This window comes from Cnephaeus nilssonii (genome assembly GCF_951640355.1).
Source record: "Cnephaeus nilssonii genome assembly, chromosome: 8".
NCBI lineage: Eukaryota > Metazoa > Chordata > Mammalia > Chiroptera > Vespertilionidae > Cnephaeus > Cnephaeus nilssonii.
The window spans coordinates 96,020,733-96,046,557 of record NC_137079.1 but is presented as its reverse complement, the minus strand read 5'-3'; the positions used below and the strand labels follow the sequence as shown (position 1 = coordinate 96,046,557).

Below are 25,825 nucleotides of genomic sequence, written 5' to 3'. Positions count from 1 at the left end.
ATATTAATTGAACATAATGGCTTGGGTCAATTTCTGGGTTCTCTGTTCAGTTCCATTGGTCTATATGTCTGTTCTTGTGCCAGGACCAGGCAGTTTTGAGAACCGTGGCTTGGTAATATTGCTTGATATCTTGTATTGTGATCCCTCCAACTTTGTTCTTCTTTCTCAGGATTGCTGTGGCTATTCGGGGTCTTTTTTTAATTTCAGATGAATTTTTGGAGAGTTTGTTCTAGACCTTTGAAATATGCCGTTGGTATTTTAATGGGGATTGCATTGAATCGGTAGATTGCTTTGGGTAGTATGGACATTTTAATGATGTTGATTCTATCAATCCATGAACATGGTATGTTCTTCCATCTGTTTATGTCTTCCTCTATCTCTTTTTTCAATGTCTTGTAGTTTTCTGAGTTCAGGTCTTTTACCTCCTTAGTTAAGTTTATTCCTAGGTATCTTAATTTTTTTGGTACAGTGGTAAATGGGATTGTTTTTTTCTTTTGTTTCTCTTTCTGTGAGTTCATTATTGATGTATAAAAGGCCATAGATTTCTGGGTGTTAATTTTGTATCCTGCTACATTGCTGAATTAATTTATTAGGTCTAGTAGTTTTTTGATGGATTCTTTGGGGTTTTGTATGTATAGTATCATGTCATCTGTGAAAAGGACAGTTTCACTTCTTCTTTTCCAATTTGGATGCCTTTTCTTTCTTCGTCCTGTCTCATCACTATGGCTAGCACTTCCAGTACTATATCAAACAGGAGTGGTGAAAGTGGGCATCCCTGTCTTGTTCCTGTTCTTAGGAGACATGAGTTTAGTTTTTGCCCACTGAGTATTATGTTGGCTGTAGGTTTGTCATATAAGGCTTTTATTATGTTGAGTTATGATCCCTGTATTCCCACTTTGCTGAGAGTCTTTGTCAAGAAAAGGTGTTGGATTTTGTCACATGCTTTTTCTGCATCGATTGATATGGTTATGTGATTTTTGACTCTCAGTTTGTTTATGTGATGTATCACATTAATTGATTTGTAGTTATTTTACCATCCTTGCTTTGCCGGAATAAATTCCACTTGGTTATGGTGTATGATCTTTCTAATGTAATGCTGAATCCAATTTGCAAGAATTTTGTTGAGGATTTAGCATCTATGTTCATCAGAGATATTGGTCTGTAGTTCTCTTTTTTTGTGGTGTCTTTATCTGATTTTAGGATTAGGGTAATGCTGGCTTCATAGAAAGAGCTTGTAAGTGTGCCTTCCTCTTGAATTTTTTGGAATAGTCTGAATGCTTGGTAGAATTCCCCTGTAAAGCTGTGGGACCAGGGCTTTTGTTTGCTGGAAGATTTTTGATCACTGCTTCAATTTCTTCGGTAGTTATCAGCCTATTCAAGTTTTTTATTCTCCTTGATTGAGTTTTGGGAGCATGTATTTTTCTAAGAATAAGTCCATTTCATCTAGGTTGTCCATTTTGTTGGAATAGAGTTGTTCATAGTATTTTTCATAATCCTTTGTATTTCTGTGGGATCGGTTGTTACTTCATCTCTTTCATTACTCATTTTGTTTATTTGGGTCCTCTCTCTTTGTTTCTTGGTGAGCCTGGCTAGAGGCTCATCAATCTTGTTTATCCTTTCAAAGAACCAGCTCTTGGTTTTGTTGATCTTTTGTATTGTGTTTTGGTCTCTAGGTCATTTATCTCTGCTCTGATCTTTATTATCTTCTTTCTTGTGCTTACACTGTGCTTTTCTTGTTGCTCTCTTTCTAACTCTTTGAGTTGTAGGGTTAGGTAATTTATTACCATTCTTTTGAGGTAGGCCTGTAGAGCTATGAACTTCCCTCTCAAAACTGCTTTCACTGTGTCCCATAGATTTTAGATTGTTATCTTTTCATTGTCATTTGTTGCCATGATGCTTTTTATTTCTTCTTTGATCTCATTGGTAACCGAATCATTGTTTAATTTAGCCTCCAAGTGTTTGATTTTTTTCATTGTTTTTATTGTAGTTGATTTCTCCTTTATGCCTTTGTGATCTGAGAAGATGCTTGATACAATTTTTATCTTCTTGAATTTGAGGAGACTTTGCCTGTGTCCCAATATGTGGTCTATCTTTGAAAATGTCCCATGTGCACTTGAGAAGAATGTATATTCTGTGGCTTTGGGGTGAAATGTTCTAAAGATGTCAATGAATTCCATCTGATCTAGTGAGTCATTTATTGATGTTTCCTTATTGATTTTTTTTGTCTAGATAACTTATCCAGTGATGTCAGTGGGATATTAAAGTCCCCTACTATGACTGTAATGCTGTCAATCTCTCCCTTGGTATCCTCCTGAAGATTTTTATTTATTTGGGTGCTCATATATTGGGTGCATATATGTTTATCAGAGTTATATCTTCTTGTTGAATTGCTCCCTTTAGTATTATGAAGTGGCCTTCCTTATCTCTTTTTATGGCCCTTCACTCTGAGGTCTAATTTTTCAGATAGAAGTTTTGCTACCCCAGCTTTTTTTTTCATTTCCATTCGCCCGAAAAAATTTTTTTGCATCCCTTCACTATTAGTCTGTGTGCGTCCTTTGTTCTGAGGTGGTTTTCCTGTAGACAGCAGATATATGGGTCATGTTTTCTAATCCATTCAGCTATCCTATATCTTTTGATTGGGGCATTTAATCCACTTACATTTAAAGTTATTATTTATAGGTACTTGTTTGTTGCCATTTTTATTCTTTATGCCTGTGTTCCTTCTTCCTTTCCTATTTCTTCTTTTTACAGCAGACCCTTTAACTATTCTTGCATTGCTGGTTTGGTGGTAATAAACTCTCTTAGTCCCTTTTTGTCTGTGAAGCTCCCGAATTCACCCTCAATTTTGATTGATAGCCTTGCTGGATACAGTCTTCTTGGATTCACACCCTTGCTTTACATGACTTTGTATATTTCATTCCATTCCCTTCTGACCTGATTTGTTTCTGTTGAGAAATCAGTTGATAGTCTGATGGGAAATCCTTTGTATATAACTTTCTGTTTCTCTCTGGCGGCCTTTAAGATTCTTACTTTTTCGTTGGTGTTTGCCAATTTAATTATAATGTGTCTTGGTGTTGGTCTTTTGGGATTCATTTTGTTTGGGACTCTGTGAGCTGCTTGGACTTGTGTGAGTTTTTTCTTCCCAATATCAGGGTAGTTTTCTGTCAATATTTCTTCAAACAGGTTTTCTATTCCTTGCTCAGTTTCCTCTCCTTCTGGCACCCCCTATTATGTGGATGTTGTTTAATTTTGTGTTGTCCCAAAATTCCCTTAAGGCTTTCCTCCTGATTTTTAAGGTTTTTTTTTTTCTAGATGCTGCTCTGCTTGGGTATTTTTTCCTACCTTGTCTTCTAGCTCACTCCTGCATTTCTCCATTTCTTCTAATCTACTCTTGATGCTTTATATTGAGTTCTTTATTGCAGCAATGTCTTTTTTCATTTCTTCTTGGTTTTTCTTCATTTCCTCTTGGTTCTTACATATATTGTTGAATTTGTCTTCCAACCTTTTCAGCATCCTTATGACCATTACTCTGAATTCTTTCTCTGACATATTGCTTGCTTCCATTTCATTTACTTCCTTTTCTGGTGATTCCTCCTTTTTTTTTTGTATGCATGCTGTTTCTTTGTCTCCACATGATCACTCCTCTCAGGGTGACTGGTTATGTAGCTCTCTCTCTCCTGCATTGACTTAAAGGCACAAAATACAACACAACAGGGCACAATGCACAAAGCACCAAACACAAATATATTCATGATACTAATAACCCCAAATAAAGGTGACCACCAGAGAAAAATGAACTAGGGGATAGAAAAGAGTGCAAAAATGATATTGAGAAAAGGAAAAAATGTAAGAGAGAAAAGAAAGAGAATAAAAGAGAAGGGGAAAATATATGTATATGGATAGAAAACCCCAATAAAACAACAATTAATCCAAGAAATGCAAACAACAAACACCCAAATAACTAACAGTCAGATGAATCTGAGCAGGAAGAGCTTATTTCCATAAGGTAAGGGCAAGGAATTGAATGAATGGGGAAATAGCTGCAATTCAGTATAGAGGAAGTAGAAAGAGAATGAGTGTATAAGAGATAAAGTAGAAAAAAAAACAAAAAAAGAAAAAAATATATATTAAAAATCTCTCTTTATAAAAAACCAGCAGCCATAAAACTGTAATGACTGGATGACTGGTCACTATGACGCCCAGCCCCTGCCCCTGGCCACCCCCACCACTGATCAGCCTCTCTCACCCCAATTGAGGGCGGGGCAGCTGGCCAACCTCCCGTGGCCCTTCACCCACACTGGCCCCGCCCCCCAGCAGGGACCTTCAACCCTATGGGGGCATGGCTGGCCTGAAAATCACCCCTATCCCCTCACCCAAGCCAGCCTTGCCCCTAGTGGGGACCCCCTCCTCAATTGGGGGCATGATCAGCCTGCAAACCATCCATGGCCCCTCGCCCAGGCCATCCCCACCCACAGGGGGACCCCTACCCCAATTGGGGGCATGGCTGGCCTGTAAACCACCCATGGCTCCTTGCCCATGCCAGCTCCACCCCCCAACAGGGACCCCCACCCCAATGGCAGCATGGCCGGCCTGAAAAATCACCCCCATCCCCTCGCCCAGGCCAGCCCAACCTCCAGCAGGAACCCCCACCCTGATCAGGGGCTTGGCCCCTCACTCAAGCCCTCTCCACCCCCAGCGGGGACCCCCACCTCAATCAGGGGCATGGCTGGCCTGCAAACCACCTGTGGCCCCTTGCCCAGGCTGGCCCACCTCCAGGGCAACCCCACACCCCAATCAGGGGTGTGGCCCCTCACCCAGGTGTCCCTGCCCCCAGCAGGGACCCTCATCCTGATTGAGGGTGTGGCTGGCCTGAAAACTACCCGTGGCCCCTCACCCAGGCTGGCCACGCCCCCAGTGGGAACCCCCACCTCAATAGGGGGCATGGCCAACCTGCAAACCGCCCACTGCCCCTCACCCCGGCCAGTCCTGTCCCCCAGCGGGGACCCCCCACCCAGATCCAAGGCCCCCATCAGGGCAGGCCAGCTGGCCCCCACCCGTGCACCAGGCCTCTATCCTATATAATAAAAGGGTAATATGCAAATGGACCCTAAATGTGGAATGATCAGGATAACCACTGGACCAGTCACTACGAGGAGCACTGACCACTTCTAGGTTCCTTTCCCCTTCCCGCCAGTTGCCACACACACAGAGGGCAAACCATGGTGGGGGCGGGGCTAGTGAGCAGGCATTAACAGCCTACCTCTCAGTCCCTTCCCCCAGCCATCAGGCACTGATCACCCTATGGTGAAAGGGGAACGAGGGGTGGGTGGAGGTGGGGGGTGGGGGGTGGCGGGTTTTGGGGCTGGCTGTGGGCAGCCGGGGAGGATGGCCCTGATCATAGGCCAGGCGTAGGGACCGTACCCACGCACAAATTTCATGTGCTGGGCCTCTAGTATATATATTCTTTAATCTATCTATGTATTTGTTTACTATTGGAAAAGGAAAATAGAGAGTAGATAGGCCTGATTTGGTGATTGGAATTAATTAAACTATTTGTAGAAGAAAAGAACAAGTGAGGAGAGGAAAAACAGAAGCAAAAAAAAAGAAAAAGAAAACTAACTAACAATCAAACAAACAACAACAACCAGACAGAAAGAAAGAAAAAGGAAAAAAAAAAAAAACAGAGGAAGAAAAAAAAAAGGATAGTGAAGAAAAAGAAGAGAGAAGTGTGCATGGACTTAGAGCAGAGGAGAGGAAATTAGATATATTAATAAGATTAATTTTTAACATACAGTAAAAAGAAAGGATAGAGAAAAACTAAAATAGGAACAGGGTAACAGAAACCAGACAATAAAGGGGAAAAGTGAGGAAGACTGTGTTGGCATAAAGGAAAAATTGAGATAGAGTAAAATAATGCTAAAATAAAAATAAAAATAAAAATAAAATGTAGAACACTAATCCTAAAATAAAATAAAATAAAAAGGTAAAATAATCTAAATATATAAAAACCTAAGCAATTGCTCAACTGTTCGACCAGTAGCTATGACATACACTGACCACCAAGGGGAAGACACTCAACACATAGGCATGGAAACATGGAACGGATTGATGAATCTCAGAGGGGCTGGGGGAGTGCGGGAAGAGATTAACCAAAGATTTTATATGCATACTAGAGGCTTGGTGTATGGATTCGTGCACCAGTGGGGTCCCTTGGCCTGGCCTGAAGGTTAGAGGGCTGAAATCTGCAGTCCAAAATCCCCTGAGGGGTCCCAGATTGCAAGAGGGCACAGGACAGGCCAAGGAACCCCAATGGTTCACAAATCCATGCACTGGGCCTCTAGTAGTAATAATAATAATAATTAAAAATAAAAATCCTATCTAATAAAGAGATAATATGCAAAGTGACCATCACTCCAACACAAAAGATGACGGCCCCCATGTGGTCAAAGATGGCCACCCCCATGTGGACACAAGATGGCCGCCACAAGATTGGCGGCAGGGGAGGGCAGTTGTGGGTAATCAGGCCAGCAGTGGAGGGAAGTTTGGAGGGACCAGGCCTGAAAGGGAGGGCAGTTGGGGGCAATGAAGCCTGCTGGGGAGGACATTTGTGGGGTACCCAGGCCTGCAGGGGAGGACAGTTGAGGGAGACCAGGCCTGCAGTGGAGGGCAGTTGGGGGTCCAGGCCTGCAGGGGAGGACAGTTGAGGGAGACCAGGCCTGCAGGGGAGGGCAGTTGGGGTGACCAGGTCTGCAGGAGAGGGCAGTTGGGGGTGACCAGGCCTGCAGGGGAGAGCAGTTGGGGGGAACCAGGCCTACAGGGGAGGGCATTTAGGGGTGACCGGGCCAGCAGGGGAGGGCAGTTGGGGGCGACCAGGCGTGCAGTGGAGGACCATTAGGGGTAATCAGGCCAGCAGGGGAGGGCAGTTAGGGTCAATCAGGCTGGCAGGGGAGCAGTTAGGCATCAATCAGGCTGGCAGGGGAGTAGTTAGGGGGTGATCAGGCTGGCAGGCAGAAGCGGTTAGGGGCAATCAGGCAGGCAGGCAAACGGTTGGGAACCAGCAGTCCTGGATTGTGAGAGGGATGTCCCAGATTTGAGAGGGTGCAAGCTGGGCTGAAGGACCCCCCCCCCCCCCCCGCCCGTGATGAATTTCGTGCATTGGACCTCTAGTATAATAATAAAGAAAGTAAAATCAAGTGAGAAAAAAATTTGGTTTCTTAAAAGATAAAAAATAAAAAAGTGAAGTAGTGAAGGTCATTCACTTCCTCTACTGTTCTGCTTGGCACATCTGTTTTCTGTCAGATAGTCAGCACAGTATTGAAGTTCCCTTTGATCCACCTCTCCTCTGTGTCATAAGCCACAATCCTGTTTTCAAGCTCTCTGCTTCCTTTGTTTTTCAGCCTGCCTTTAGTTGTATTTACACAAGACTCAATTTCTGATACAACCCCTGGGTGGCGGTGTTTCTGTATTAATATATGGGGCTAAAAGGTCCCTCTACTCAGTGTTTAGATTGTTCTTTCCCTATTGCACTTAATATTGGGTTGGAGGAACGGACTTCCCCAGAGCTGGTTTCCTGTTCGTCTCTCCCCACTCTGATCCCCAGTTCCCACAAAAACAACTTCCCCCTGCAGTCTCAGTGAGTGTTTTTAATTGGAAGAGCCTATGGACTTAGCAAGCAAAAGCAACGAGTTAGAAAGGAAAAAAGCCAAAGCCGACTCGCTTCCTTTTCCCCTGGCACTGTGCAGCCAGTATAGAACTTCAGGCTGCCTTTCTGGGCCCAGCCCAGCTGTGGGCTAATATCTAGAGTCCCCTTCTGCCAGCAGTCCTGTGGACCTCCTTCCACATTCTAGGGCTACACTGACCCCAACAGCCACGGATTTTGTGGGGTGCAGTGTTCCTCTTAGACTCTAGTTCCTGCTGTGCACATTTCTCCCTCCAGCCTGGATCCCAGATCTCACCTTTCTCTAGGCCAGTGGTTCTCAACCTTTCTAATGCTGCGACCCTTTAATACAGTTCCTCATGTTGTGGTGACCCCCAACCATAAAATTATTTTCGTTGCTACTTCATAACTGTAATTTTGCTACTGTTATGAATCGTAATGTAAATATCTGTGTTTTCCGATGGTCTTAGGCTCTACAGCAGCGGGTCCCACAGGTTGAGAACCGCTAGCAGGGTCGCCTAAGACCATCGGAAAACACAGATATTTACATTACGATTCATTAACAGTAGCAAAATTACAGTTATGAAGTAGCAACGAAAATCATTTTATGGTTGGGGTCACCACAACATGAGGAACTGTATTAAAGGGTTGCAGCATTAGGAAGGTTGAGAACCACTGCTCTAGGCAATATCTGACCTTTCTGTCCACAGATTGCCTCACCAGCTGTGTTTAATTCACCAATTCTGGGTGGGTGTTGTTAGATTCAGCTGTTCCTTCTATCTGCTCTGTGAGAAGGCGCAGGGCCCATCTGCGTATTCAGCGCCGCTTTGTCTCCCCCTGGACAGACTTTTCAGGTGCCCGCAGTTGGGGAGGCTGGAGTCCCAGTGTTCGTGGGTTCACAGGTGAGACAGCTGGTCCCTGGGAGTTGTGGTTGTAGGGTCCTGGGAGGTATCCGAGGTCTCTCCGGTTGAAGGTAAGACCAATCGCAGCTGGTCTCCCCTTAAAGATGGCGCAGTCTCTGCGACAGAGCTGGCTGCTCCAGGAGAGATTTCAGCAGCAGTAGAGGCTGCCTGGCCAGGGGAGCCTGGTCTGCCAGTTCCCAACAGTCCTGTGGAACATAGCTGTCTCTTTCTCTCACAAATACAGACACTCCCCGCACGTCCACACACTCTCCTTTCATTCTCTCACTCACACACTATCTCGCAGCCTGCTGTCCTGTCAACAGCCATCTTCTGGATTCTATTTTTTAGAAGACATGTAGGTGCCAGCTTGATTTTCCTCTCACCAAACCTTTTAAGAACTTGGTAATTTGATTATTTTAAGTTGATAATTCAATTAAAAGTTTAACCCTGCAGAATTTTGAAAGCTGTATATACTGTATATTGAACCTATTGATTAAAATCTGAAAATATGGCCATTGGTCTTGAAATGGGTATGTCACATCTAAAACATTTTGCATGACAAATTAAATATCATTCTGTGGATGAAATATAGTGACCTATTTCAAAGTAATATTTTATTCTACTTTTAAAAATAATTAATTTTGGAAATTTATTATTGGGATAAAAATATTTTGTTGGAATCATAATAAATCAGTATTGACAAACAAGTTCTTTCTTTCTGTCTATCCCTCCTTTTCTCCCTGTCTCCTTCCCTCTCACTTCCTCTACCCTGCTCTCCTACCCTCCCTTCTCTCTCCCTTTGTCCATCTTCCTTCCACCACTCTTCTTACACCCTGATCCCACCCCATGGCAGATGGTACGTGAACAGTACACTACAGCCACAGAAGGCACCCACATAGAGAGGCCAGAGAACCAGTGTGTCTACAAAATTGGCATTTATGGCTGGAGAAAGCGTTGCCTCTACTTATTTGTTCTTCTTTTACTCATCATCCTTCTTGTGAATTTTGCTCTTGCAATTTGGATTCTTAAAGTGATGTGGTTTTCCCCAGTAAGTATTTATTTTATTTTTATCTATCTATCTATCTATCTATCTATCTATCTATCTATCTATCTATCATCTATCTATCTATCTATATTATTTACTAGAGGCCGGTGCATGAAATTTGTGCATGGGGAGGGGGGTTCCCTCAGAGCAGCCTGCACCCTTTCCAATACGGGACCCGGGGATTGGGCCTAAACCAGCAGTTGGACATCCCTCTCACAATCTGGGATTGCTGGCTCCTAACTGCTCACCTGCCTGCCTAATTGCCCCCTTTCGGCCGGCTTGGTCACACCCAACTGCCCCCCCTGCAGGCCTGGTTGCCCCCAACTGCGCCCCCCCTGCCGGCCAGGTCACCCCTAACTGACCCCCCACTGACCTGGTTGCCCCTTAGTGCCCCCCCTGCCAGCCTGGTCATCCCCAACTGCATCACCCCTGCTGGCCTGGTCACCCCCAACTGCCCCCTCTGCTGGCCTGGTCGCCCCTAACTGCCCCTCCCCACCAGCCTGGTCACCCCCAACAGCCCCCGCGCCAGCCTGGTTGCCCCATGCAGCCTGCTGTTCAGTCGTTTGGTCATCTCTCACTAACCCCCCTGCCGGCCTGGTCACCCCATGCAGCCTGCTGTTCCGTTGTTTGGTTGTCCCTTACTAAACTCCCTGCCAGCCTGGTGGTAGGCAGCCATCTTGTGAGGGTGTGATGGTCAATTTGCATATTACCTCTTTATTATATAGGATTGCTGGTTGGCATGTTCTGGTTATGTTTGCACCATCACTTCATCCATACTGTATTGGTAGAAGCTTTCTTTAATGTAATTAATGTTTGTTTCCTATCTGTATCTGAATTTTCAGTAGCAAAAATAAATATAACACTTTCCCTTTTAAATAATTTCAGTGTAAACTATATACTTTGTTGGGTTTTGTTTGTTTTATTATAATTTTTATTAGTAATTATCTTTACATGGGTGAAAATTGTAATAATCTTGAGTTTATGGTTGGTTGAGTCATGATTGCTTAATAATTGTTTAATTCTTTAATTGGTAAAATTTTGTTATATTTTTCTAATCTCATTAATTTATAAATATTTACCATTCAGATAGTACTTTCTAATTTTTAAAAAATCTACATGCTGACATGCAATAAATTCATATCTACACTTCAACATTTAATAAGTATCACTAGTCCTAAGGCATTCATATTTTTAAACAACTGCATGTTTCTAAGATAGCTAGTTAATTTTATATGCTCTAACAATATTTTATGTATTTTAAAAAAAACATTTATATAATGTAGAATGTAAAATAATTACAGTGAGAAAAAAATGCTGCAGTGGATACCATATGTAGGTTAATCTGCTCCTCACATTTATTTTGAAGGTGTGGTATAGGCATGGTTTTTTCCAAGAACAATAGTTTTAGCATTCAGTCTGAAATACCTTCTATTAATTAGTATCCTTCACTTTCTATGCAATAATTTATTTTCTGCCATAATTTTATAGGCAGTAGACACATTTTTGTTGTTGTTGGCATAATAAATAAATATTTATATTTTCACACATTCAAAGAGGTAAAATACTAATCCAATCAAAATATAGCTTGAAATGTGTGTTAATATATTTAACATACATTTAATATAAATGCATTTAAAATATTTAATATAAGTATATAATATAAGTTATATATAAATATTACACATAAATATATTTAAATTGTGATTTTTTCTTTAAAACTTATAGCAACAATATTTTTACAGTATAACAATAATGTTTAGTTCCATAGGACAGCTTCTCCTTATAAATGCAGCACAATATATGGTATGCATGTTTGGTACATCACCTGCCTTTTATGTCTAAATTTAAAATATTTTATATTTTTGGAGACTGAATCAAGGTTGAACTTCTCAAATTATAAGCTATGGAATCTGTCAGGGAAGTCTCCTGATTAGAGGACCCTGCGTCAACCTGTGGTCAGTCCCTCAGTTAGCAGAATGCTAAGAGAGAAAATTTACTGCCGGTAAGACCCTTAGAAGGGCCTGGGAGATGGGCAGGGGACAGCAAGATTTTAATAGTCTCTTGCACCAGCAACTGAGCTCCATCATGTCTTATTTGGGAGGATCAAAATTCATAAACTTAATTTTGTTGCTTTGAGTTTTTCATGATATCTAGAGTGTACTATGAAAACCAAAATCAAATTTAATGATAATAATGACAATTTCTAAAATGTCTTTGTATTATTAAATATATTAATTTTACTTAAAAAAACACCTACCTGGTTTATGCTGTGATAGGCAAAATTCTAAGAAGTCTTTTCCCATGACCTCCATCCCCAGTGTTGTCCTGTATAATCCCATTTCCTTGAGTATGGGTAGTACCTGTGATTAGCCAACAGAATTTGGCAAAAGAGATGGGATTGGGTTACATTGTATAGCAGAGGTGAAGGGACTTTGCAGATATAATTAAGGTTCCAAATCAGTTGGGTTTTAATTAATCAAAGGGAAATTATCCTGAGTGGACCTGATTTAATTAGGCAAATGACCTTAAGACCTTTGATGAGAGATTCTCCCACAAGCCTTGAAGGCATGAGATGCCATGTTATGAGGGTCTATGAGGGGGCCACTTGGCAAGGAACTGTGGGTGGCCCCTAGGAGCTGACAGTGCCCCCTGACTGATAGCCAGAAGGAAATGGAGACCTCACTCCTACTCCCACAAGGAACTATCAACCACCAAAAAAGCTTGAGAAAAAAAACACACCCCAAGCTCCAGAAAGGATCCCATCCTCACTGATATATCAGCTGTATGAGACCCAGAGCATTAACCAAACTCCTGACCCATAGAAACTGAGATAGGAAATAGGTATCGTTAAGCTACTACATTTGTGAAAATTTGTTACATGGCAATAGAAAATTAGTATAGTGTTACTCCATTATTCAAAAATGTGTTTCATTTCTTTTACTGGATATTGACCCCCCCCCCCAAAAAAAAGAAAACAAAAGTTAAAAACTCTAAAATACCTAAATGAACTTACCTGATGATCTATATTCTTAGTCATTAATTATTAGAGAAATATTTAATTTTTTTCTTTATGTTGCTAGATATTGATATCTTTTAAATAACTGAGTAAATAGCAATAAGATAAATAATTTAGCCTAATCTAATAATGTCTATTTTAACCACTCACTACCTGGGAAATTATTTCATTATAAAGTAAATTATTCCTTTTTAAAAATTTTATCTTTATTGTTGAAAGTATTACAGATGTCTCCCTTCTCCCCCATTGACTTCCCTCCTCCCTACTCCTGGCTCTTCCCGAGTCCTTTACCCCACTATTGTCTGTGTCCATGGGTTACGCATATATGTATATAAGTTCTTTGGTTAATCTCTCCCCTCCCACCCTTCCCTTTGAGGATCTTCAATCTATTGCATGTGTCTCTGGATCTATTTTGTTTGTCAGTTTATTTTGTTCATTAGATTCCACATACAGTAGGTCCTCGGGTTACATCGGAGATCCGTTCCTACAGTGCGACATAACGTGATTTTCGCCGTAAGTCAGAACCCATCTACAAAGCACCTACATCACTCACATGGAGCACATACACAGCAGTAATGAAGTGAAACAGTAAAAAAAAAATTAAAAGAAAGATAACAATTCCTGACCTTTACTTGTGGCAAATAATAAATAATAAAAAACATAAAGCACATATGTATATACATCGAAATGACGGAACTTTTTTTTAAAATAAATAAATGGTAGATGTCGACATAACCACGAAACAATGTATGTTGAGTCTGACATAACCCAAGGACTGCCTGTATAAGTGAGATCATTGTGATATTTGTCTGTCTCTGACTGACTTCTTTCACATAACATAATACTCTCCAGGTCCATCCATGCTATCTCAAAGGGTAAGAGATCCTTCTTTTTTATAGCTGCATAATATTCCACTGTGTAAATGTACCACAGCTTTTTTATCCATTCATCTACTGATGGGCACTTGGGCTGTTTCCAGATCTTAGCTATTGAAAATAGTGCTGCTATGAACATAGGGGGGTGCACAGGACAGATACATGTAAAAAAATGAAACTAGCCCAGCCAGTGTGGCTCAGTGGTTGAGCTTCAACCTATGAACCAGGAGGTTAGGGTTCATATTCTTGGTCAGGGCACATGCCCAGGTAGTAGACTCAATCCCCTGTAGGGGGCATGCAGGTGGCAGCCAATCAGTGATTCTCTCTCATAGATGTTTCCATTTCTCTTTCTCCCTCTCCCTTCCTCTCTGTAATCAATAAAAATAAATAAATAAAAAAGAAACTAGACTACCATCGTATATCATACAAAGGAATAAACTCAAAAGTGGTAAAAAATTTAAATGTAAGTTAGGAAACCATAAAAATCCTTGAAGAAAACATAGGCAGCAAAATATCAGAGATCTCACATAGCAAAATTTTCACTGACACAATACCTAGGACAAGAGAAACTAAGGAGAAAATAAACAAATGGGAATACATCAAAATAAAAAGCTTCTGCACAGCAAAAGAAACCAGCATCAAAATGAAAAGAGAACCTACTGCATGGGAAAATGTATTTGCCAATGATATATCTGATAAAGGGTTAACTTCCACAATATATAAAGTACTCATACAACTTAACAAAAGAGAGACAATCAATCAATTCAGAAAATGGGCAGAGGACCTAAATAGACACTTCTCCTTAGAGGACATACAAATGGCCAAAAGACATATGAAAAAATGCTCAATGCCACTAATCACCAGAGAAATGCAAATTAAAATGACAACGAGGTACCACCTTACACCTGCCCGAATGGCTACCATCAATAAATCAACAAACAACAAGTGTTGGCAAGGATGTGGAGAAAAAGGAACCCCATTACACTGCTGGTGGGAATGCAGACTGGTACAATCACTACGGAAAATTATTACTTTTTGAAAATGTTTTTATTATGTATGCTTATTTTTTATTTTAATAGTTAAAAAATTCTTGGATACATTATTATGATTGATTAATAATTTCATCATAATTGAGGAAATCACTGAATATATATATATATATATATATATATATATATATATATATATATATGTATTGGTATATACTTATGAAAATATGAAAAAAGTTTATATTTTAAAAGATCTGTCCTTCTGATTTTAATAACTCATAACTGAGTTTGCACAATTCATTCATGCCCATTACCTCAGTTTATCCTCATATTTTTTGTGGCTTAAGTTTTTCAGACTACAACATAACAAATACCAAGATCCATGAAAATCAAAGAACACCTAAGCAAGGTCTTCAGAGCTGTCCCACACTCAAAGGCAGTATTCAGATTTGGTGTTCTTTTTTTCTTCTTCTAATAAATCTTTATTGTTCAGATTATAACAGTTGTTCCTCTTTTTTCCCCCATAGCTCCCCTCCACGTGGTTCCCACCCCACCCTATGCCCTTACTTCCCCCCCCCACACACACTGTCCTCATCCATAGGTGTACGATTTTTGTCCAGTCTCTTCCCACACCCCTCACACCCCTTTCCCCTGAGAATTGTCAGTCCACTCCCTTTCTATGCCCCTGATTCTATTATATTCATCAGTTTATTCTGTTCATCAGACTTTTTATTCACTTGATTTTTGATTCACTTGTTGATAGATATGTATTTGTTGTCACTTTGTTGTTCATAGTTTTTGTCTTTACCTTTTTCTTCTTCTTCCTCTTCTTAAAGAATACCCTTCAGCATTTCATATAATACTGGTTTGGTGGTGATGAACTCCTTTAGCTTTTTCTTATCTGTGAAGCTCTTTATCTGATCTTCAATTCTGAATGATAGCTTTGCTGGGTAGAGTAATCTTGGTTGTAGGTTCTTGCTATTCATCACTTTGAATATTTCTTGCCACTCCCTTCTGACCTGCATAGTTTCTGTTGAGAAATCAGCTGACAGTCATATGGGTACTCCCTTGTAGGTAACTAACTGTTTTTCTCTTGCTGCTTTTAAGATTCTCTGTCTTTTGCCCTTGGCATTTTAATTATGATGTGTCTTGGTGTGGTCCTCTTTGGATTCCTTTTGTTTGGGGTTCTCTGCACTTCCTGGACTGGTAAGTTTATTTCTTTCACCAGGTAGGGAAAGTTTTCTGTCATTATTTCTTCAAATAGGTTTTCAATATCTTGCTCTCTCTCTTCTTCTGGCACCCCCATAATTCGGATGTTGGTATGCTTGAAGTTGTCCTTGCACTCTCTTCATATTTTTGGATTCTTTTTTTTTTTTTTTTCTTTTCTGGTTGGGTGTTTTTTGCTTCTTCGTATTTCAAATCTTTGACTTGATTCTTGGGATCCACTAGTCTGCTGTTGGATCTCTGTATATTATTCTTTATTTCAGTCAGTGTACACTTAATTTCTAGTTGGTCCTTTTTCATATCCTTGAGGGTTTCACTATATTTCTCGGAGGTTTCTAGAAGATTCTTGAGTAACCTTATAACCGTGGTTTTGAACTCTATATCTAGTCATTTGCTTTCCTCCATTTCTTTCATTTGTGTCCTGTTTCTTTGTTTCCTCATTTTGGCTGCTTCCCTGTGTTGATAGAGTGGCTTTGTGTGCTAGGTGTCCTATAGGGCACAGTGGCTCAGACTTCCTAATTACCCGAGGTGGACACTCTTGGTGCACCCCTTTGTGGGCTGTGTGCACAGTCTTGTTGTAGTTAAGCCTTGATTGTTGTTGGTATCACTGGGAGGAATTGACCTCCAGGCCAATTGGCTATGAGGGCCAGTTGTGTCTACAATGCGAGAACTTCTGTGCTAGAGACACCCTTATGGGGCAGGACTTGCTTCAGTGGGGCTTTGGTGCTCACTGAGTCTGCCCCCTGAGTGTGTCTCTTATGGATCTGAAGAGTTGTAGTCTGGATGGTCTCACTCTGACCACTGGGTACATTGGCTCTTGGATCTCCAAGGAGGTGAAAAGTCAGCCACTGCCTGAGGCCACCCATCAGGAGCTACAGAGAGATCTGCAGATTTGTCTTCTTTGTTTGGGTTTTGGAGGTGCCCAGATGAGGCCCAGCTGTGAAGCAATGTAAGCTGCTCTCGAGCCTTGGGTCTTCTTTTGGAGGCACTGGGGCTCTTGTACCCAGCTGCAGTATGTTAGGTTTCAAATTGCAAAGGGTCAGGCCATTCATATGCAAAAGCCTCTGTGCACAAATTGGGTGGGGCGAGGCCTCAGGGAAGCACCAGGGTGGAGCACACAGCAATGGCTGACCGTCAGCCCCGCCTGGAGGAGGTCCTGTATCTCTGTGTCCCATGGCACCATGCAGGAACAATGATCGCTGCAAGCACCTCTGAGATATAGCCACCCTCGAGTTCTGCCTGATGCCAGACAGTCCAGTTTCTCCCCGTATGAGTCCGGATCCCCAGAGTCCTGCCCAGAACTGGAGTTCAGAGCAGTCGGGAGCTTGTATCTCCCTCCCGATTGAAAAAGACAACAGCGTACTCAGTTGCCAGCCCTTTCCACGTGCGCGCCTCCGTACCTCTGCACTTCACTTCTACACCTCCACTCCTCTGAGTCTGAGTGTGCGTTTCTCTTTCCTTCTAGTTGTAGAACTTCCACTCAGTCAGCCTTCCTGTGGTTCTGGATGATACTCGTTTTGTCTTTTAGTTGTAGTTTTGAAGTGGTTATGTGAGGCAGCAAGTTCAGGTGTTTACCTATGCTGCCATCTTGGTTTCTCCCAGATTTGGTGTTCTTGCATCATATCCAAAAATGCCTACCGGGGTCTTATGGGACCTAATAAAAACCATTTCCCTACCTAATCAGAACTGAAAGGGAGAAAAATGAGTCAGGTAGGTGGAACTCAAAATAACATCTATACTACTCATGAAAGCTGATTGGAGGTTGTAGGTTTGGATCTGGCCAAACGTCTTGCACCTCAAAAACAGAGAGGTCACCAACTCACAGGCAGCATGGGAAAACTTAAGACACTTCTGCAGGGGCAGAGACCTGATCGCCTTGCTGTACTTCCTTTTGGGCCATCCTGTACCAACAGTAGATGGGAAAGTTGGGAGGCAGGTAGATCCCCAGGGAGAAGGCACTGCTCTAATAATCCGGTGCTTTACTTAACTCACCAGCCATGCAGGTTGCTCCTGCTTCCTTTTGGTGCAAACTCTCATGGAAGTTCCCTCATGCATCCTTCTCTTAGGTGATCTAATGTTGATTTTTTCAGACTGTCAAAGAGGGGAAGTCAGGATATAAGTTAGAAAATAGCCAGAAATATGGAGGAGAGCAGAGCCCACCCAGCCACTGTGGGGACCTAGTGGTTCCTGATCCTGGTTATAACAGTGTGCCACCTACCATACAACTATTTAAAAGATCTGTCTGTAGGAATCTAAAAGGAAGAAATGCCTCCAATATATTTATCCAATCTGACTTATTAAAATTAATTAGTGGATTCACTTCCTATTGCACTAAAAACCACATTAGGTCTTAAAATTCTCTTTTAGCTTAGTGGTTTTTTTTTTTTTACACTATTCCCTCTACCTACAACTACACACACACACACACACACACACACACACACACACACACACACACATCACTAGAGACTCAGCTAAATCCTTGACCACTCCCATCACAGACTCTGGCTTATTTTCCACATCATAGCATGCATCACATTGATGTTTGTACATTTCTTGTGGTTGTTGAATGTCTGTTCACCCTTTAAGATCATGTCAGTTAACCTTAGTAGACCCAATGTCTAGTACAAAATAAACACTGTATAAATATTTTTGAATAAATAATACCTGATTGAATGACTGAATAAAAGCATTTTTCTCATCTCTTTTAATTGTTGTTATATATTTTAAGCAAATGCATAGAGAAGGACACAAGGCAACCCAGAAAAAGCAAAGGTGATTAAAGAATAGCAGAATAAGCCTGGCCCTAAAGTGCAGATTAGAGAGGATCTTAGAGGATAAGCATAAGGAGGGGTAAGAAGAGTGACTCCCCTGGGAAAGTAATGACCATGTGGACCTGGCAGCACTTACAGAGACAGCGCTGGGGACACACACAGCGGTGCTGGATGTAGGAACAAGCTATTGTCTCTGTGGCCATGCCTGCCTTTGCAGATGCCGGGTCCACATGGTTGTTACATTTTTAGCAATCCAGATTAATTTATTTAAAAAATATATTTTTATTGATTTCAGAGAGGAAGGGAGAGGGAGAGAGAGATAGAAACATCAATGATGAGAGAGAATCATTGATCAGCTGCCTCCTGCACGCCCCCCACTGGGAATTGAGCCTGCAACCCGGGCGTGTGCCCTTGACTATAATCGAACCCGGGACATTTCAGTCCACAGGCCAACTCTCTATCCACTGAGCCAAACCAGCTAGGGCCAGATTAATTTCTTAAACTACTTGCTTCCCCTACCCATTTGTTTTTCAAACTAATGGAAACTATGGTCAATGGAATTTTAAATCAGTAGCGTGGCTTTTTTTTTTTTTTTCAAATTATTATGGCTTCCTAAAAAAAAAAAAAAATTATGTCAGTGCTTTTTAGTCTGAAAACCAAATTGAAATATTTGATTTATAATGTTACTTATATAGAGTAGAATTGACTCAGAGGTCACAGACAATAAGAACCTGAACTAAATTAATGGCATTTACTTTCTATGAAGACAAGATATTATTAAGCCTGAATTTAAAGAAGGAAAATAAACCTAGAGTATAGAGGAAATTCGTTTTCCCTGGTATCAGTGATACAAATCCTATGATTACTGGTGTCTAGGGATACAAATAGCATTATAGTTTTGATTTTTATCTCAAGGATATTTCTTCAATTTTCTCATTTTAATTTTTCTATGAGTGATTTAAGCATGCATTAACAATTGAGAAATAAAGATGGCAAAAACACACAGTCTCATAAGCCACAGGTTCTTGCTGTGCAAAGTGATAGCTTGAACTAGAAATATAATTAGCATTCTTGTCATGTGGGGTATTATAATAAAGTAAATGTTCTCTAGATGTAACTATTCACTTGCTTCCCTTTTTTACTAATACAATAAAACTGATAATGTCTTTTGGTAATGTAATTTGTTTTTTTCTCACAAATGATAATTAAGATAGTTTCTTATAATTATAAACCAACCTAATCTCATTTACTTGGTTTGTTTTAAAACTTATTTTAGATATACCATAATATAGTGGGAAGAACATTAGCTTGGGTAAAAACATTCAGACTGGGTAAGAATCCTGGTTTTAATTAGGATTATGTTAATATGTGATTTTTTGATGGTGCACACACACACAAACGAGCACTGTTTGTGATTTTGTTAATTAGATGCTTGGTTTAAGCTTGCCACGAAATTATGAAATACCTTAGACAAAGTTGTTCTTTATTTTCAGTATAAAATGAAAGTTTCTACCTATAATCCTGTTAAACTTTTCATTGTGAAAACAATGTGAAAAGTCACACACAGACCAAAAAAAATCATCATTCCATTGGTAATATATGGGTCTCTGCATGAACAATTTAGTAGATGTTAATATAATTAGTATAAACTGTAACTAAAACAAAGATTTTTTTTTACTAATCACAATTTCTATATAGCCATAATATTTGAACTGTATACAAGTGTCAAATGTGGAAGTCAGACCAATTTTAGATATTCTATTTGCACGAAATGTGAAATAACAGAATTTCAAAAATGATAATATTAAACAAATGAGATGCACAGAAGCAGATTATTTACTACCTGGTCTTAATAATAAAGAATATAACAGTCACACCTCCGAAGCCCCACCACCCCAACAGACAGCTTCTGGGTGTCTCTGTGAGCCCCCGCTGGGCATGCGTGATTTCAACCAAGGGCGCAAGGCAGCAAAAATTGGGACATCCCCCTCCCTGGCTGCTGACCTCTGGACACCGCAGTTGCACTTTTCCAGCACACAGGCCTACTGAGCTCGCTGCCCCTATAGGTGGCTCCTGGGTGCCTCCTTGTGCCCCGGCTGGGCGTGTTCATATCCAAACAAGGGTGCACGGCCCCCGCAGTAGAAATTTGGACTCCCCTCCTTCTCGGCTGCCTACCTACAGGCACTACAGTCGCGTGGTTTCAGCACACAGGTCCCCTGAGGCCTCTATTCCAGCAGGCAACTCCCAGGTGCCTCTGTGAGCTGCCACTAGGTGCACTCGTATCTAAGGGCTCAAGGCCCCGGCAGCAGAAACTCAGACTTCCCCCTCCTCAGCTGGCAACCTCTGGTCACTGCAGTCACACCAATCCAGCCTGCAAGCCCCCTCAGCCCACTGCCCTGGCAGGTGGCCCCCGGGTGCTTCTCTGAGCCACTGCAAGGCACAACCCCGACCGCTGGCATCCAGTCCCCACGGTAGTGCCACTCCAGCACAAGGGCCCCCTGAGCCCACTGCCCCAGCAGACAGCTCCTGGGCACCTCTGTAAGCAGCCATTGGGCGTGCATATCCAACCAAGGGCGCACATCCCCCTAAGCAGAAACTGGGACTTCTACCTCCACAGGGCTGGTGGCACACCACAATCGCTCGGATCCAGCATGTGGGCCCCATGAGCACACACCCCTTGCAGACGGCTCCTGGACCCCTTTGTGTGCTGTCACTGGGTGTGTGCCTCTCCAACCAAGGATGTATGGCTCCCTCAGTAGGATCCACGACATCCCCCTCCCGGCTACCTACCTCTGGACAGCTTGGTGAGTTACTGAGGACGTGCCTCCCTGGACAAAGTCACATTGTTTCAGCCAAAGACCTCGAGATTCCCACATCCCCAGCTGCTGGATCCTGAACCCCCTCATGATTCAGAGAGGGAAATCACTTTGGCCAGAGTCCCACTGCCTCAACCACAGACTATGAGACATCTGCCCCCCAACTGTCACAGGATCCGGGCCACTCGTAGTGAGTTGCAGAGTGACATTAATCCCAGCAAGAGTCACACCACACCGGCCAAAGTCACAGTACCTAAGCCTCAGGCCCTGAGACTCTTTCCTCCCAGGCAGTGGACTCTGGGAACACACAGTGAGCACATACCAGTGAGACCTCATACAACCTTTTCTATAAGAGCTGGAACCACAATCGCATCCAAAACAGCTTGCACAAGGAAGCCAGGGGTGAGTCACATTGCCAACCTGTGATGAGACGTCATCCACGAATAAGAAACTAACGTTCAAGATCCAACTACATCAAGAGAACCCAAATAGATTAAGGAGGGAGCTCCACTAGATCACCAAACCCAGGAGACCTGAGAGATCACACCAGTAGAACCACCCCCAAAAGAACCTGGGTATCAAAGCAGTTGGATCTAGGACACAGAAACAAAATGTTACAGCAAAACATGGGGAGACAGAGAGACAACCAAGATGGCAGCATAGGTAAACACCTGAACTTGCTGCCGTGCACAACCACATTAAAACTATAACTGAAAGATAAAACAGATATCATCCAGAACCACTGGAAGGCTGGCTGAGTGGAAGTTCTACAACTAGAAGGAAAAAGAAAAGTGCATTGAGTCCAGTAGGAGGTACGGAAGTGTGGAAGTGAAGTGTGGAGGTACGGAGGCACATGTGAAAGGGGCTGGTAACTGGGTACACTGTTGTCTTTTTCAATCGGGAGGGAGATACAAGCTCCCGACTGTTCTGAACTCCAGTTCTGGGCAGGACTCTGGGGACCCAGACTCATACAGGGAGAAACTGGACTGTCTGGCTTTGGGCCAGAATGCGAGGGCAGCTTACTCTCAGAGGTGCTTGCAGTGATCATGGTTCCAGCATGGTGCTATGGGACACAGAGACCTGGGAAACTCTTCGGGGCAGAGCTGATGGTCAGCCATTGCTGTTTGCTCTGCCCTGGTAATTCCCTGAGACCCCGCCCCACCCAATTTACAACCCCACCAAAGCTGTGTGCAGAGGCTTTTGCATATGAATGGCCTGGACTTTCTCTGCCTAAAAACCTGTCAAACTGCATCTGGGTCAGAGAGCCCCAGAGCCTCCAAAAGAAGGCCCAAGACTGGACAGCAGCTTGCATTGCTTCACAGCTGGGCCTCATCTGGGCATCTTCAAACCCCAAACAAAGAGGACAAATCTGCAGATCTCTCTGTAGCTCCTGATGGGTGGTCTCAGGCAGTGGCTGACTTTGCACCTCCTTGGAGATCCAAGAGCCAGTGTACCCAGTGGTCAGAGTGAGACCATCCAGACTACAACTCTTCAGATCCATAAGAGACACACTCAGGGGGCAGACTCAGTGAGCACCAAAGCCCCACTGAAGCAAGTCCTGCCCCATAAGGGTGTCTCTAGCACAGAAGTTCTCGCATTGTAGACACAACTGGCCCTCATAGCCAATTGGCCTGGACGTCAATTCCTCCCAGTGATGATAACAATCAAGACTTAACTACAACAAGACTGTGCACACAGGCTTAACTACAGGTAATTAGGGAGGACACCTAGCACACAAAGCCACTCTATCAACACAGGGAAGCAGCCAAAATGAGGAAACAAAGAAACAGGACACAAATGAAAGAAATGGAGGAAAGCAAACTACTGGATATAGAGTTCAAAACCACTGTTATAAGGTTACTCAAGAATCTTCTAGAAACCTCCGAGAAATATAGTGAAACCCTCGAGGATATGAAAAAGGACCAACTAGAAATTAAGCATACACTGACTGAAATTAAAAATAATATACAGAGATCCAACAGCAGACTAGCGGATCCCAAGAATCAAGTCAAAGATTTGAAATACGAAGAAGCAAAAGACACCCAACCAGAAAAGCAAAAGGAAAAAAGAATCCAAAAATATGAAGAGAGTGCAAGGAGCCTCTGGGACAACTTCAAGTGTACCAACATCCGAATTATGGGGGTGCCAGAAGAAGAGAGAACAAGATATTGAAAACCTATTTGAAGAAATAATGACAGAAAACTTCCCCTACCTGGTGAAAGAAATAAACTTACCAGTCCAGGAAGTGCAGAGAACCCCAAACAAAAGGAATCCAAAGAGGACCACACCAAGACACATCATAATTAAAATGCCAAGGGCAAAAGACAGAGAATCTTAAAAGCAGCAAGAGAAAAACAGTTAGTTACCTACAAGGGAGTACCCATATGACTGTCAGCTGATTTCTCAACAGAAACTATGCAGGCCAGAAGAGAGTGGCAAGAAATATTCAAAGTGATGAATAGCAAGAACCTACAACCAAGATTACTCTACCCAGCAAAGCTATCATTCAGAATTGAAGATCAGATAAAGAGCTTCACAGATAAGAAAAGCTAAAGGAGTTCATTACCGCCAAACCAGTATTATATGAAATGCTGAAGGGTATTCTTTAAGAAGAGGAAGAAGAAGAAAAAGGTAAAGACAAAAACTATGAACAACAAAGTGACAACAAATACATATCTATCAACAAGTGAATCTAAAAATCAAGTGAATAAAAAATCTGATGAACAGAATAAACTGATGAATATAATAGAATAAGGGGCATAGAAAGGGAGTGGACTGACAATTCTGGGGGGAAGGAGTTGTGGGGGGTGTGGAAAGAGACTGGACAAAAATTGTACACCTATGGATGAGGACAGCGGGAGGGGTAAGGGCAGGGCGTGGGGTGGGAACCGGGTGGAGGGGAGCTATGTGGGGAAAAAGAGGAACAACTGTAATAATGTGAACAATAAAGATTTATTTTTAAAAAAGACAAAAACATGGGGAGACAAAAATCAATCCCCAAAGGAAAGAAAAAGAGGCATCACCAGAAAGGAAATTAAATGAAATGGAGGCAAGTAACATGTCAGAGAAAGAATTCAGAGTAATGGTTATAAGGATGCTCAAACGGCTGGATGACAAATACACACAACTAAATGAGAATTATAAGGAGCTGAATGAGAATGTCACCAACATGAAAAGGAACCAAGAAGAAATGAAGAATGACATAGCTGCAATAAAGAACACAATGGAAGGATTAAATAGTAGACTAGAAGAATCTGAAGACCACATCAGTGAATTAGAAGACAATGTAGGAAAAAAAAATACAGACACAGCAGCAACTGGAAAGAAAACTTCAAAAGCAAGAGGAGAGTTTAAGGGAGCTTTGGGACAACACAAAACAAAACAACATATGCATAATAGGGGTACCAGAAGGAGAGGAAGTGGAGCAAGAAATAGGACACCTGTTTGAAGAAATAATGACAGAAAAATTCCCTGATATTGGCAAGAAAAAAAGCACGCAAGTCCAAGAAGCACATAGAGTCCCAAACAAGATGAACCCAAAAAGACCAACACCAATACACATCATAATTAAATTGGCAAACCTCAATGACAAAGTAAGAATCTTAAAGGCTGCCAGAGAGAGACAAAATTTATCTACAAGGGATCTCCCATTAGAATATCAACTGATTTCTCAACAGAAACACACCAGGCCAGAAGGGAATGGAATAAAATATACAAAGTCTTGCAATGTAAGGGTCTGAATCCAAGAATACTATACCTAGCAAGGCTATAATTCAAAATTGAAGGTGGACTCAGGAGCTTCATAGACAAAAAAGGGCTAAGAGAGTTTATTACTACCAAGCTAGCAATGCAAGAAATGCTAAAGGGACTGCTGTAAAAAGAAGAAACAGAAAGGCAAGAAGAAACACAACCATTAAGAATAAAAATGACAAAAAACAAGTACTTACCAATAATAGCATTAAATGTAAATGGATTAAATGCTCCAATCAAAAGACATAGGGTAGCTGAATGGGTAAGAAAACATGACCCATATATTTGCTGTCTGCAAGAGAACCACATCAGAACAAAGGATTCACACAGACTGATAGTGAAGGGATGGAAAAAATTTTTTCATGCAAATGGAAATGAGAAAAAAGCAGGGGTTGCAATACTTATATCTGACAAACTAGACCTCAAAGTAAAGGCCATAACAAGAGATAAGGAAGGCTTCTACATAATACTAAAGGGAGCAATTCAACAAGAGGATATAACTCTGGTAAACATATATGCATCCAATACAGGAGCACCCAAATACATAAAAAACTTCTGGAAGATATCAAGGGAGAGATCGATAGCAATACAATCAAAGTAGGGGACTTTAATATCCTACTGACACCACTGGATAAATCCTCTAAACAAAAAATCAGCAAAGAAACATCAATCCTAAATGACTCCCTTGATCAGATGGACTTAATTGACATCTTAAGGACATTTTACCCCAAAGCTACAGAACATACATTCTTCTCAAGTGCACATGGGACATTTTCA

The 25,825-nt window shown here is 41.8% G+C and overlaps 1 protein-coding gene across 1 annotated transcript in view; it reads left to right on the top strand.

The window, feature by feature from the left end:
* SGCG (sarcoglycan gamma) overlaps nt 1-25,825 on the top strand; it is a 130,447-nt gene that overhangs the window by 11,809 nt on the left and 92,813 nt on the right. The window contains exon 2 of the mRNA XM_079778850.1: nt 9,413-9,607. Within this exon, the coding sequence (XP_079634976.1) occupies nt 9,413-9,607 (195 nt within the window). The remainder of the gene's footprint in view (nt 1-9,412; nt 9,608-25,825) is intronic.